General features: G+C 33.7%; 2 protein-coding genes across 3 annotated transcripts; both read right to left on the bottom strand.

Moving 5' to 3' along the window:
- Window positions 1-1764: 1764 nt before the first annotated feature.
- Window positions 1765-7539, bottom strand: LOC128995616 (peptidoglycan-recognition protein 2-like). Its single transcript, XM_054420634.1, has 4 exons — window positions 7455-7539; window positions 5268-5502; window positions 2730-2866; window positions 1765-1913 (listed from the first exon to the last, which is right to left on the bottom strand). The coding sequence occupies exons 1-4, from the start codon at window positions 7537-7539 to the stop codon at window positions 1765-1767; spliced, it is 606 nt and encodes a 201-aa protein (XP_054276609.1).
- Window positions 7540-9019: 1480 nt separating this feature from the next.
- Window positions 9020-14335, bottom strand: LOC128995909 (peptidoglycan recognition protein 4-like). Of its 2 annotated transcripts, XM_054420957.1 has the most exons (5): window positions 14310-14335; window positions 13970-14084; window positions 13218-13465; window positions 11221-11348; window positions 9020-9313 (listed from the first exon to the last, which is right to left on the bottom strand). In XM_054420957.1, exons 2-5 carry the CDS (start codon window positions 13973-13975, stop codon window positions 9186-9188), a joined length of 510 nt encoding a protein of 169 aa, XP_054276932.1. In that variant the 5' UTR covers window positions 13976-14084; window positions 14310-14335; the 3' UTR covers window positions 9020-9185. The 2 variants fall into 2 exon arrangements, with proteins under 2 accessions (XP_054276932.1, XP_054276931.1); XM_054420956.1 differs by lacking the exon at window positions 14310-14335 and having other exon boundaries at window positions 13218-13468.
- Window positions 14336-15464: the final 1129 nt, after the last annotated feature.

The raw sequence follows: 15464 nt of genomic DNA, 5'->3' as shown, positions 1-15464 counted from the left end.
CCATAATGTTTTGATATTACTGTATAAGCTAAATTGAACAGAGGTAGTCACTATATTAAGAATGAACTACAAATTATTAAACACTGTATGAGCCTTTGTAACATGTATTATACAGGGTGAATAAAAAGTCAAGACCCCCCCCTCTAATATTTTTCCAAGTAAATATACAGAGATATCCTTTTGGCGGTCAAGCAATCTTAGCAGGAAGTTTCATTTTATCATTTTGAAATTTTTGAGTGCCCCCCCAAAAGGGGGGATTTGGGGGGTAACTTAAATATTTTAAAAGTAAACCCCCTTCAAGTGACACCTCATTTTGAAGAGTTTACAAAAACTTAAAGAATGGTGAAAACTAGAGGTCGCTATCTCTTCTCTATCCAAAATGGTAGCCCGTCAAATGTTGTGGAAAATCAACGGTAAAATTGTTAATATTGGCTGCCATTTTGGATAGAGAAGAGATAGCGAGGTCTGGTTTTCACCATTCTTTAAGTTTTTATAAACACTTCAAAATGAGGTGTCCCTTGAAGGGGGTTTCTATTGAAACATTTTTAGTTGTCCCCCGAATCCCCCCTTTTGGGGGACATTCAAAATTTTTAAATGTAAACCCCCTTCAAGTGACACCTCATTTTGAAGTGTTTACAAAAACTTAAAGAATGGTGAAAACCAGAGCTCGCTATCTCTTCTCTATCCAAAATGGCAGCCAATATTAAAAATTTTACCGTTGATTTTCCACAACATTTGACGGGCTACCATTTTGGATAGAGAAGAGATAGAAACCTCTAGTTTTCACCATTCTTTAAGTTTTTGTAAACTCTTCAAAATGAGGTGTCACTTGAAGGGGGTTTACATTTAAAATATTTGAGTTGCCCCCCAAATCCCCCATTTCGGGGGGACACTAAAAAATTTCAAAATGATAAAATGAAACTTCCTGCTAAGATTGCTCGACCACCTAAAGGATAAATCTGTATATTTACTTGGAAAAATATTAGAGGGGGGGTCTTGACTTTTTATTCACCCTGTATAGTGTTCAATGGTATGAATTCAGTTTGTATTTTTACGTTTATAGATGAAGAAAATCAAAATTTTAACTTAATATGACGATTACATTAAGCACTAACATTGCATGTGTAATAGTGACCGAGACTCCTATACTTAATGATGTTAGTCGTTCTTAAGAGCAGCGGTATTGGTGAAATGTAAAAAATCGTTAAAAATATAACAGTGCTTCTGGTGGCATAGTACCACAAGTTTCACTTATTAAAATAGTACTTATCGACCGAGCCAGGCTCAAACCCCAAATATATTGATAAACTAAACCCTGTCAGAAGACAAGCTCTCAGCTCGCTAATTCCTCTAACCCCAAATCATTAAACAGACATGGTTAAACATTTCCTTATTCCCTATGACATTAACCTAATCTCCTAATAAAGTATTCTATCTTCTTGTCACCCTATAAAAACCACCCTATTCTTGTACCACCTAAGCTTAAAACTCCAATCATCCCAATAATATCAACATAATTTGAGTTGTCTACCCTGACACTTTCTGGAGTCAACTTTATTTACCCCAATCCATCCCTGTCAGTAACTGGACTCACTGTTTTCAATAACCCTCTCACTAACCGGAAAATAGACAAACCATTATTTAAACCTCATCCCTATCAGCCATCAGACTATTCTCCTATTTGTCACCACTAAGGTCTTTTATTTCCCCATATCTAAGTCATAGCCCAGGCTTTAGTGCTCGTCCCCTATCATTCACTGTTCATTAGCAGCCAGAACCACTGCATTCCTTGATTAGCTCGTTCTCCTCAATGGTGTTGTGGGTTTCTATGATCTTCCCTTCTTTGATAGCTTGGTTTATCATCCTCATGGCTGGTGCAACTAACTCGTACTCTGGCCTCCAATCGATGTCAGCTGAAAAAAAAATATTTTGTGAGTCTTGTAATACTTTTTTTATGGTAAAATCATCATGAACCACACAAATATTCGGGTACTCACGCCCACTAAAAAGCTTATGATTAGTGAGGTGGACCAGCCACTAAAAAAACTCCAGCCAGTGAGGTGGAGTAATGTGAGCACTTACCGAACCAGGAAGGAACCATTATTGGATGACTTCATTCCTGGACAGCGTCTGTTGACCTTACATTTTAACAGATCCCCAAAGTAATATCGGGAAACGTAGGAGTCAAATTGATACCTATCTAGATGTAGTAGGCAATTACAATAATAAATCGGAGGATTTAGGAAACCTTTGGCTACAGAATAAATTGTTGTCAGTAGACGTACATGTATCGAAAGGAAATTACAAAATACAAAACATCAATTTGCTTGTATTAGTTTTTTTACTAGACTTATGAAATTCCTTTTTCAATTGCTCTTATTTAGGCAAAGAAAAAAATATAAACAAATACGAAGGCCTAGAGCCAAATGTGTTAGTCTTTTGATCCTACTACTAGGTATTTGGTTAGACTATGGTATTATTTAAATGATAATGTAGTCGGTGTGCCACACCGTGTATATTTCACTAATTGTGTCAGATGGTTTGATTGTGCACCCTCATATAGGTAAGCCAATATCAAAATGTTTATTCATTTTAACTTAAGTCAAAACTACTCAATAACCCATTGGCAATTTTAAGAATCACCCTCTCCTGTACAATTTTACTACAATTAGATAAACGTCTATACGCGCCGTAAATTTAAAATCCAGCTAGAACATGAAAATCCTTACTTTTGCCATCTCCTATGACTCCAATTACCAGGCAGTTGCCAAGGGGTAGATTTCTCTTAAGGAAAGTCGCCTCCTTTGAGTGTAGCGTGGTCCACCCTCGACCCTCATACATAGCATTGTCTCCGCCAACACAGAAACTGTAAACGGTTTTAATGTAGAGCTTAACAATTAATTACCTATTTAAAATATAATAAATAGTCTTAAAACCCCAAACAAATCAATATGACTGCTATTCACATAATATGAAATTATCATTCAATAAAAAGAGTAAAAAATCGTCTAGTTTGATATTCAACTTAGTCTATTAATAATCCTAAGCACTAAATAAAATCATTAGTTAGTTTGGCGAGACATATAGTATTTTGAGAACGCGACATCACCACTATGTTCTATCCAGTAAAGTGGGATTTTGTGCTTACTATATTTCCTACCTACCATTGGCTAATACGTCTTATTTTTTATAGAAATAGTATAGATAATTAAAATGATTATATAGTAAGAGAAATCCACCGTTTGGAAATAAATTGCAACATTTACGAAAGTAAATAATGTATAGGCAATATCTATATATATAATACGCTAAGCCGATTTTTGTAAACAGAACTCCTCCCTCATTTTTGGACCGATTTTGATGATTAAAGTGTCAAATGAATTGCCCTGATCTGTAGTTTTGCAAAGTCTTTTTCGTTTTTTGAAATCTTTATTAGTTTGGACAGGATATTCCATCAAAGTTGGATTTTCTCCCATAAGATTAACATGGGGGAATCTAAATATTTAATTGGAAACTTTGTCTCCATTAATTTGAGAGAACGACTGGGCGTAGAAACTTGGTAGAGGTGTCCAAAGAAAGGTCTTGGTCTCTAGATGAGTTACCAAAAGAAAAACTAAGTGAATCCTGTTAGGGCTCTGCCCCAGAAGCCCTTAAAGATCCCTCCACAGATTTGTTTACATTTTGTCCATGTGGATAATACTTTTTAATGAAACAGCTGTTAATTTTTGAATTGTATTTTAAACAACACATATTTTTATTGGGAGTTACTGAATTGTCCAAAAGAAGTATTTGCAATGTTATTTTCTGATTTTAAAATTGATTTCCTTCTGTATCATGTCATATTTTGCAATATAACGTTCCATTACGAAATCAGTAGAAAATCCTTTTATCACAGTAACTCTCATTTAACATTAATTTCTTATTGAACTATCTTATATCTATTGTACGGGTTGGTATCTGCATTTTTCACCACTTTTGGCTATATTTTATCATATTATTCTAGACAGATCATCATAGGTTCGTGAGATTATTGTCATACATGTTTTCAATCATTGGAAAAATCTTCGATTGTGTAATACAATACAAAATAATACAAGTGCAGAAGTGTCTTTTAGCTTTAACATTAAACCCACAACCGATTTCTCAAAACTATACTAGAGGGTAATTCATTGGCACAGAAGTACGATATCCCCACAACCAATTTCTTAAAACTATACTAGATGGTAATTCATTGGCACAGAAGTACGATATGAACTGATGCGACGTGTCGAAGGAAAAATCAAACTTACACTGTGAGGACCTCCCTTTCAAGTTAGAACGTGTCTCCTCAACAAGCAGATATTTTCTCTCAAATAAAATCATAGATTAATCCTTATTACACTGATGAGATCGGGGAAGTTTTTAACTAAAAAGATCCACCAATACGATTTTAATACTGTTTAAAGGTTCTTCCAAAGTATGGGAAATATTTTATTCGTTGAATGATCAACCATATTTGGTAGCTAACGCAATTAATATCATTATTGTTTTTACACTTATTTACTCTTTAAACAATGTTAAATGCTCAAAATATGTATAATTTTACTCAATTTATCACAGTTAGATGAATTAGCGTAAGCCTTGAAAGTAACCGTCGATTTCGACGGGTTTCACCTAGTATAATAATAATATATAGTTATATAAACAATAGATAGTTTTCCAATTATACATATGCAATGGTAATTAGGTTAAGCATTAATACACATTGCGAATTGTAAATGTTTGATATTGTGAACTTAATGACAGTGGTATAAAATTGTGAAAATAATTTAAATTGTAGACAGCTACAGAAGTACAAAATGAATAACCATTTTAGAAACTAAACTATATGAACCAGCTGTAGGAGGGGCTTTTATTTAGGTAAATTATAACTAATGCACCTCTTATAGAGTGTTGTAAGGTTGTATCGTTACAATTTACTACCCCCCCCCCTTAGTGTTAAAACTATGGCAATTTTGATAAAAGCTACAGTTTACATAAAGATCTCCTTTCAACAAAAATTTGAATTCTTATATGTAAGTATTAGATATAAATCTTTAATTTTTAAATCAGTGTAATCTGAATGTGGGCTTAACACAGGAAAAGGATGTCTAACTTAATGACTTAAAAGCAATTTTGACTCTGTTAACCTTTTTATAGTTTACTCTTTCTCTTTCATCCTCAAGTGGGAAATTTGTTTCGACGCATTCCTTGGCATATAAAACCTAAGTTTAAAATTATTGGTTTACTTGTAATATATATCGGACAGCCCCTTCTGCATGTGCTTAAGCTGCATCTGCTTCATCGCCGCACAGCATTCTTCCTCTGTGGTGCACACAGGCTGCTCAGTGTTGTAGGCGAACACCACTGTGTTGATGGGGTTAGGGAGGGGGGTCGTACTGGAGGGGGGTAACGCCCCCCATTTACTGCGGGGGATGAGAGTGATTCTGTGTCCGACCTCGTCCCTCGCCCGTTCCTGTGACCCTGCCAACGAATTGTTTGCATTCTAGTAGTTGATGTAAGATTAATTTCAAATCAAATGAATAGTGCATGGTCCAGGCAAAGAACATGAATGGAGAATAAGGAACAATCAGGAGCTAAAGTTAAGAGACAAATATAGCAGAAGGAAATCATTATGACGGAGATGGGCAGGACATGTCAGTATTAGGCAGGGGCCTAACATTTTTGCAATAATGGCAGAACGTTTAGCTGGATGAATAGCCCGAAACTGAGATGTGTGGATAAGGTCAGAAATGCATCTTTGAAAAGCCGGTGAAACTTAAGGCTGAACTTAAGGTGAAACTTAAGGTTACCCCAAACCCTCGACTTGTATTACATAGTTAATACAGACGAAACTTGATTCCTTCCTCAGGAAAGATTGTCTGGGGACTAACCTCTACATCAGTTTCCTAAGATTGAAATACTAGAGTACAATAGTATTGGTACAATAACATGAATATTATCAGAGAATGGTTGCTAAGCGAGGCACGAATATCAAGGCTACCTTATGTCGAGTTTAATATGCCATTTACACTTTTGTGAGTTTTATTTCTAACCTGCATCTACATTTTAACTTTAACACGTTCGCTACTGCAATAGTACGAAATTTTTCATTCACATGGACCAGCGACGCACATATGCGACGGCCGATTTCCACCCATAGACTGCCGTCGCATATATGCGACGGCTAGTCACATTAAAATAGACTGACGACGCATATTTGCGTCGGGGTTCTAATGTTATTAAAATGCATGTTATTAATGTTATTAATGTTATTATATCTTTGTAACGGTCTATTTGAAGGCACTGAATTCCCTGCAGTGATCTACAGAGATGTCTGACGCACAACTGCGTCGCTTGGTCTGTGGATATGATGATTAGTGACGTCATATGATAGTTGGAAAAACTGGTCTTTACTTTTCTGCAACACTGTATGTATGTATGCAGTATTTATGCTGCATTATCCTCTGTAGCTTTTATATTTGTTCAGTTATAATCTGTTCTTGAATAATCTGTTTTGTTTTACTTACTTTTACCTCAAAACACAACAAAAATGAACTGTCGCATATATGCGACGTTTGGTCTATTTCAAGAAAATTATTATAATTTTCACTATTGTCTTTGCTGTAAACCAGGCGTTGCAAATATGTGACATTACTAAAGGTTATAAAAAATACAAAAAAACAAGAATAAATTATTTACAAACACGATTGTAGCACATTACAGTGTAAATGATCACTGTTTTACAGGTTTTCACCCGTGGTCTGTGTGTACTGTTAACCAAGTGACAGCCGGTCTATGTGTAAGATTAAAATGTATACCTCAGTCTGTGGCAATGACCGCGGCGTCGCATATATGCGACGCTCAGTAGCGAACGTGTCTTAAATCTAATTTGTATTTTTCATAGGCATGTTTATTTTAAATAGATCTTAGTAACATGCAACCACATTTTTAAAGTTAAAACTAGCCGTACAATCTTAATAGTAAGATCTGAAAAAATTTAAAAATTGAATGTAGTTTTTTCAGTGAGGAAGTAGATCTATACTTGAAAAAAAAAACATGAAATTAAAAATTTAGCTATTTGAATGTTATGTTTCCATCACATGACATAATATTGTTAAATATTAATTTATTAGCCAACACAATATAGTCTAAAATATACTCTGAAAGATGTATCAACCACTGAATAAACTCAATTACTTTCTGTAAATAAAGTCGAAATATTAGTTTAGTAGAACAATTAACATAGCTTTTACATTACTTTGTTCCATAACATTGCTAGAGAATAGTAAAACAGAAAACATTAACAGTTAGCAACAAAACAGTATTTATTTTATCAACTTCCTTAGCGAAGCAGTTTGTATGGACACAAAAACCTTGCTTCCGTAACAAAATAATATAATTAAGACCAAATTATCAATCAAAAACATAATTACCAGCTAGCGATTTCAAACTTGCAAGGACGTCTTTCGCATCAATATTTGGTGGAAGGTTGTTTAAATTTAGTTTAGGCCCATCCATTATATTAAATTGAAAACAATAATACCTGTCACTGTAAACCAAGCTCAATTCTTGTTGGAATGTGAAAATAAGTAAAGTAGTTTTAATGATTGATGTAAGAGTATTTGTTATCTGTTGAGTTGTAAATTACAAAGCACAACATAACGATTTTTTCTAGCTTTGATGAACATGTGAAATACAATCTGACCGTGTAACATTTAACAGAAGCAACCCAATTTTTTAGGTTCTATAAAACTTACTCTATAATGCAAACAAAATGTTAATGCATCTTCCGCAATGTCATACCTTTTATCACCTTTTATTATCCCCCACCCCGTGTTTTTTAACTATTTCCACGAAAAATTTTAAATCCCGTATTTGGGATGACCATCTCAGTTTTGGAAACGCTGAAACAATATTAGTATATAAGAATAAAATTACCAACATCAACATTCAGGATCCACTCAAAAAGTGCTACCTCTTATTAGAGTTCACATAATAAGATATACTTAAAACTAATTCGTTAATTTAAGCCCTCAAAACTCCATAGATTATTTAGTAATTTATTTTACTCATTGTTATTATCATTTATAAACTCATAAGATAATATTATTTAAAAAAAAAATTATCCAACAATTATTTGTGGGTTAGGAAAAGGAGCAACATGCTTAATTTGGGGTATTATTTGGAATTAACTTAAGCTTTAATTTAATTTAACTTAGCTTTTAATTAAGCTTTAACTTTCAACTGAGTTGTCTACCATTAAATTATTTTAGATGGGTCTCTTTCATCTATCTTTGCACATATTTTAACACGTCATGAGATGCACACAAGACCAGACGGGAACGGAAAGTGCTGCCTCCTGGCCGGAGACGCCTTAGACCAAACGAATTTTTAATATGTCTCCTTGCAGCTTAGATGTTCTAGCTCATAAAACAACTACAAAGGAAATTTCTAATTTCACAGTGCACTAGATATTAAAATTACAATCAGTTTGGTATCTGAAAAACTATTTCGATATTATAAATAACTCCTCAGCGTCTGTTTGAAATTAACATTGCTCTTATGTTGGGCAAATGACTTTTAGTCTCCATTGACTCCTCTGGACAACAATTCGAAACTGCAAGTGAAATTTATAATCTCGCAGTGTCCTAGATATTTAAATTATGATCTCTTTGGTGTTTGACAAATTATTTTTGGATAATAAAGAACTCTTCAGTAGCTGTTTGAAATCATCCAAGATGGCCACTTGCCTCTATGGACTATTAACTCTGTATTCAACCATATGTTTATTTATAATTCAACTAAATTTATAAACCAAAGATCCAAAAATTAGTAGATTGAGACGTTAATTTTTTCTAATAATAAAAAATTAAGTTTACATCTATCACCAACTGTATATATAGACAGGACGAACTACAAACAAATACAAAAACCAACTAAATATTAAATAAATAATGTACTTTTATTAAACTAATTATAACAGAATAAATTTCGAGCAAGTGTTTTATCTATAAAGGGACAAACTAGTTCATAAGCTTATACTTTTAAGTTCCAAAAGTAATTAAATATTATTGGAATCATAAAATATTAGATTCGATTCCCTGAAGAATAAAAGTCGATGCATATATATACATATTACAATGTACTACTTATATTTCCAGCGTTTAACTGTCAAACTTCTGCTCATCTTCAGCAAACTCGTACGGATCTTCCATAAACTTTTGTTCCACTCCGTAGTTTGCCAGGTATAAAGCGTGAATCAACGGCGGGAACGGGTTTTCTGGGTCTGGGTCTGCCAAAACAAAATAAATATTTTGAAATACGTTCATCATAATGTGTAAAAATTATAAATGTGGTGTAGAAAGTGTTTGATTTTGGATAAATGATTTTCAGAACAGTAATGCCGTTTCTTGGTCGTTATATCTCTCTATTTGTATTATAAATTGACATAGTATTGTTAGAAAATAATATAATTTTATATTTAAAACTACAGATTTGCCAGTAAAAATTCAATAAATATTATGGTTATTGAAAATATAATAACTTTGATTTAGTTAAATAATTAATAGTTATTTTATACAGATTATTTTTAAAACGGTGTGCTTTGGGGATGTCAAAAGTATTTATAACTGGTTTTCTTATAATGTCGTTTTTAAATTAACATATTTACTTTTATCAGCTAGATAATTTACTAATATTTTTTTAAAATTCTTTACATGCGAGTTATAGGCTAAATAATACCCATGGCATGTCCCTTGCACATTTTCCCTGACGTTGTATAGATATGTCCGCAGTGTTTTAGTCTATAAATATTTGTTGATACCTGTATTAACATTATCAGATGGCAGTAAATTTTGGTGTCAGCAATTTTCCATGCCTGATTTTGTTCGTATATCGTGAGCTAATGCACAGCGATATTTTAATATCAATATCAGTGTATCGAATCTGAACCAGTCCGCCCTCCGTCATTAATTAAAGAAAAGCCTAAAATAAGTAGCCAATATACAGTAAAAAGTTAAGTACTACCATTGACTATTGGATACAGAAGCTCATAATAAGTCAATCCATCAGTTTGACTTGGTAAAAAACATCGTGTAATTGGCAGAAATGAGTAATTTAGATCAGCGCAATCTGTAGGTGTTTCACTTCAACTAAGACACTTTAAAAAAAAAATCTGGCTACAACTTTAACATGGGGGTGGAATGTCTAGTTGTTGTATTACTAGTCAAAGGTAACACTCATTTAGACATCTCTTGGCCCGATCTTTGTCCAAACAAAAACAATATGGACCTTAAGAAATAAATAAAACAATGAATGTGTCGGTAACAAAATCACACACTATGTGTGAATAGTAGTTTACGCAACGATTGCGTAAAGATAGTGTTAACGACACGAGTTTTAAGGTACGAGCCTTGGCGAGTGCCTTAAAAACTTCTACGAGTGTCGTTAACACTATTTACGCTAGTTGCATACACTACTTTACCTACGACGGTGTTTTAATTACTAAAAATCACTACTCATAACTTCTAAGAGAGGTTATGTTTTTGTTTATAACCTCTAATTGCCCCTGACATTCTCGCAACGAAACATTGTATCAAATACTAATTGCACCAATCAACAATTAAATTGGCCTGAACAGCTGATTAGTTGAATTTCGAATCATTACAATTTTGCTTCTCCTCTCTCAATCCTTGAACCTCATTGGTCCGTTACCCGTGTTGTTATGAGTAAAACTATGCTGTTATGGATGTAAACAATGCTGTTATGAGATATTTTTCAATTCTAAGAACTGTACTGAAACGGCTACTTTAAAAAACGGTCGTAGGTAAAAATCATTAAAGTACAGTTTGAATCCAAACAATGTACATATACACCAATAACATCCGCAAAGGTGCCGGTTTGTTGTACTAATTTCACACAGCAGGTTGATACGGCTGATCAGGGCTGACTGGATTGTGACTTTATTAATATGACTCCTGAGGTCCTTGGCAACCTTGCCACTTACCCATTCGATTAGGTCTCTATATGCTTAAAGCAATTTGGTGCTTGTATGAAAGTATTGAGTCATTAGGAAATGACTACCTGTACTAATAAATCCGGAAAACGGACCAGAACTAAAGTTCGTCTACTGTAATCTGTATGTGGTTTATAGATGTTCTGTTTCCAATTTTTTTACTTAAACAATTAACTATAGGTTACCATTGGAATCTCCTAAGACGCCGACGCAGATGCTGGTTTCGTCAAACTGGGAATTTTCTTTAAAAGGCTCGGGCTGATAATTCCATCCTCTTCCTTCATAGATGTTGCCGTCACCTCCCACTGTGAAACTGGTAATTTGATTAGAAATAAAGCAAGTAAAAGTAAGTCCTTAGATCGGCATATGCTGTAGTTGTGGATACGTAATTGGTAAAAGTATCACATTGCTCGAGTTTTCACAAATTATGTCTACTCGTATAAAGATATTGACCAATTAAAAATACAACTTTTTGAATTATGTTTCGCATTAGTATCAACTTAAAATAATAATACTCTACTCTAGAAAAAGTATTATTTTCGTTAAAAATCCTGCAAAATTATATGAAGAGCTATAAGGATGCTCTTGATACAGGTACCCTATGAGGTTCGTGGTACCAATTTGAAAAAAAACTCTTTTACAGACAATGACAAATTCTTTATTTAACCTGCCCTGAGTTAGACCAAAGGTCCACTCTTCCCCCAGGACAGGAACAACAAATATACAAACAACATATACATGTACAGAGTTGTGGACTATGAAAATCTAAAATTTACTTTTAATAAGTGAAAAACACAAATTATATAACAATACAGAAGTGTAAAAAAGAAATTAACTTACACTTACAAATCAAAACATATTACATTGATAACTAAAGATTTTATCACCTAAAACTATTATGGAATTGTCAAACAAAATGAGGATACCTAATATTTATACATGTGCAAAAAGTAATAGTTGAAAAATGAATAGTAGTGGAAAATGAATAATAGTGGAAATACAGAGAGTGATTCCAAATTAATCAGGGTATTACCAAAACTCATTTTTAATGTCTCATAATTGTATCTAAATTAATGTTGACCAAACAGATGGATTTCAAGAGAAATGTGTGACTGTATTAGGAAGTCACTCAAAATTATTAATTGGTTAAAGTGATTGTGACAGGTGATGTAGTTGCAAATCCAGCGGAGCTGGTCAGTCTTCTCAATCAGACTGCAATTTTAGAATCACTGATATCATCAAACAGTAGCACGTTTAGGCTCTTCTACACAATTCGTGTGGGCGGCATCTGCCTATCCGGCGATCGTGAGGGTTCCCACAGCATATAGCTTTCGTGGTTGATAGCTGCAATTAAGATCAGCATCTGCCCTACGTCTAAAACCCGGTTACGCGTTATTGTGAGGGGATAAGACAAGCGCTTCATTACAGGTTAATCTTTTTGAAGGTAAATGGGACGAATCCCTTGCCAATTTTCAATTACATTCTTTTGAATGTTCTTTCAAATTACAAAACCAAAATCTCAACCTCTCCGAGCATTGAGATTGTCACACGTACCGTCTCGGGTGTGTACGATCCATGTTCGTGTGTGGTTTGTAGATTCGAAATTTGATTGAGCCTGCGCTATGTCCAATACGACTAATCCATCTTTCAGGATTAGAAGTGTGCTCTGTTGTTTCGACTTTATTTTAGTCTCTTCAGTCATGGATAGGTCCGAAGACCACCATGAGACAACAGTAAATGTGATTTGCGTGGAACGTGTTCATTACGAGATTCCAGCATTCACTGGGCAGTACGAGCGTTCGACTCGCTTTTACAAACTCTGTGTGACAGTGGAAGAATTTAGCAATCCACAATGTCAAGAGTGCCCTACTTTTCAAAATTTTCACAGAGACTATGTATATTTATTAATTATACCTCAATTAAGTTTAAAATGACTTTGATTAGTCATATCGAAATTCAGAAATGTCTACTAGAGACAGCTGAAATTGGGTTCCAGATTCCAGGAACCAATCAGCATGCGATGACAGATCTCAGTCATCCAAAGGCACTGGACGTGAAAACAAATAAACATCAAAATTGTATTAGGAAGTTGCTACTTCTCATTTAATCTCTCTGTTACATTGTAACAATGCAAAGCTATCAGTGTTTTCGTTGTATATACTTCAAATTTTAGCTCACTTACTTGTAGTGCATATCCGGGAGGCCCTTATCCAAGTGCATTTGTTGCAGCTGGCGCATGCGCTCTTTACACTCATCTTTTGTGGTACAATCCTCCACGTTCGTGTTAAATGCCATCAAGATGTTCTTGATAGGATGTTTGAGAGGTTTGAGGCTACTCTTGGACTCCTGCGCGCCCCAACCGGCTCGGCTTACCACCGTGTACTCCACCGTGGGGGTCTTTAGCTCATTGAGCTCTTCAGGAGGGATCTCCTTCTGAGGAAATACGAAAGTATTATGCCTTGGGGTCGTGGAAGGTATTTTTTTAATCAGTGAAACTCTCTCTCTCTCTCAGTGAGAATGATATTTATTTTGAACTACTACTAATGTATTTTAAGTACTACTGATGTAAATTTATGTATCCTCCAGTTTGAAACAGCCATTTGACTGTAGTACTGAACTCAGACAATGGTTCATACATCAAACAACTACGATTTTGTAGCAAGGCTAAGGGGCATCTAAGCTCGACTATACAACTTAAATGAAGTTATAGAGCTAGTGTCAGTTTGCGATATCAAAAATCGATATTTTTGGAAAAGAATCCTAAATGTTTTATATTTTAATTATATCGTATACAGATCTTTTAGCCAGATATACTTTAAATTACTTTTGGTTGGTAGTTGGTACCATTCGTTCAATATTTGAAGCTGCTTTTAAGTCATGCATACAAAAACTTACGTAAGTAGATGTATGGAATAATATGTAATAATTACTTACATTCATAATGGAATTCCCTGTGAAGTCTTACTATTTGTAACTTGAATTATCTTTTGGCAAGTGATGGTTTCACATAAGTTACATTTTGATAAAATGAAGTACAGTCGATGTTTGTCTGAAAATATTATGGGTAGTTGAAATATTATTTTTATTTTATAATTTTAGTTTTTAAAACTGTCTTATTGAAATAACTAAGCACTTAAGATACGATTAGGCTGGTATTAAGTTAGAATAAACATATTATGTGAAATATATGTTTTTTGCTACTTAATACACAAAGCCATACGTTAGAGTCAACGTTATTCATGAAAATGTTTAAAATATATGGTTTAACACTTACAAACAGTACTATATGTCTGACTTTCACTTTCACTTCAGACAAATCACTTTCTATGCTAAATAATTGATTTCAAACTTTTGTCTCCAGATGAAGTAGAGTTAATTATTGATGTCCATATTAATAAACCCTGAGAACTTTTATAACTCATTACAAATATTTCTTCTGTCATGTCAAGTGACCTTGGACTGTTGATGTTGTATATACTTAACCTAAATTTATTTACCTTATCTAAGTAATTGATTTTTACTGCCTACTCTCTTACAAATAGAAATACCTTGATTGTAGGTGAGTGTAGGAGTTAAGGTAGTTTACAAGTTTAACTCAATGCAAAACATTTCAAACATTTGTCTTTACATAGTGATATGTGTGTTCTTGAGGAAATCCTACTTTGTCATTTTTTTCAAAAATCGTAGTGCACGACCACAGAAATAGCTATCATAAACAGCAGTCGCTGTGCCAGTTTGTACATATTGATCTCTAAATTATTACGATCTAAGAATGCAATCCACCCGTTATCAGTATTGACTCTCATAACATTGACCTCTATGTTTGATGTTTAACAACGGTTATCACGCTTTGTTTTGATAATAAGTCTACATAAATTACTCACTGCATGCCAGGATAATGTAATGCAGGTTTGATAGTGGAAACATTATTCATAAAAAATAATAAAAGACTATTCTCCCCTGCTATCGTCGTATTTTGCGTGAATAACTTTTCGAATTCAACACAGATAAAAATCTAAGCTGCCTATATACTCAATATGCTTTAACTTAAAAAAAAATTCTTCTACAATGGAAGAGTAATGGAAGCCATAACAATAAACCAAAATGTACAATAAAAGATAGATAATGAACTCACGCAAAGAAAAAATTTGTGCAACATTTTATCTTAGTCTATTCTTATTACAAGGACGAAAATATCCATCCTAAATATATCAAATTCCTTAAACAATTAAATAATTGACAATTTAATTTTATCGAAAACTAATTTAAACACATAATTGTTACTGACATAATTATTTTTTGAATTCAGATATCTGGAGAGTATCATCCGCAATAGTCCATGATTACAGCACTAGTCATGCTAAAGTAAAGCTGATGGATTTGTTTTATTGAAGCTGATGGGTTTGATGATTGTGTTTGTTTTTAATCT

This window comes from Macrosteles quadrilineatus, unplaced genomic scaffold (assembly GCF_028750875.1).
Source record: "Macrosteles quadrilineatus isolate MER2022 unplaced genomic scaffold, UCM_ALF_1.0 Scaffold_5__1_contigs__length_97177068, whole genome shotgun sequence".
NCBI lineage: Eukaryota > Metazoa > Arthropoda > Insecta > Hemiptera > Cicadellidae > Macrosteles > Macrosteles quadrilineatus.
This window is presented reverse-complemented; position numbering and strand designations above follow the sequence as displayed.

Bases quoted from the DNA above. Each gene is read 5' to 3' on its own strand.
- LOC128995616 (XM_054420634.1), bottom strand. From the start codon at position 7,539: ATGGATGGGCCTAAACTAAATTTAAACAACCTTCCACCAAATATTGAT. The intron at 5,503-7,454 runs GTAATTATGTTT...ATTCGTTGGCAG, and splicing joins AAGTTTGAAATCGCTAGCTG to GGTCACAGGAACGGGCGAGG. The intron at 2,867-5,267 runs GTAAACCAATAA...AACCGTTTACAG, and splicing joins CTGTCCGATATATATTACAA to TTTCTGTGTTGGCGGAGACA.
- LOC128995909 (XM_054420956.1), bottom strand. The intron at 11,349-13,217 runs GTAAGTGAGCTA...TCAAATTACCAG, and splicing joins CTCCCGGATATGCACTACAA to TTTCACAGTGGGAGGTGACG. The intron at 9,314-11,220 runs GTAACCTATAGT...TTGTTTTGGCAG, and splicing joins CGTCTTAGGAGATTCCAATG to ACCCAGACCCAGAAAACCCG.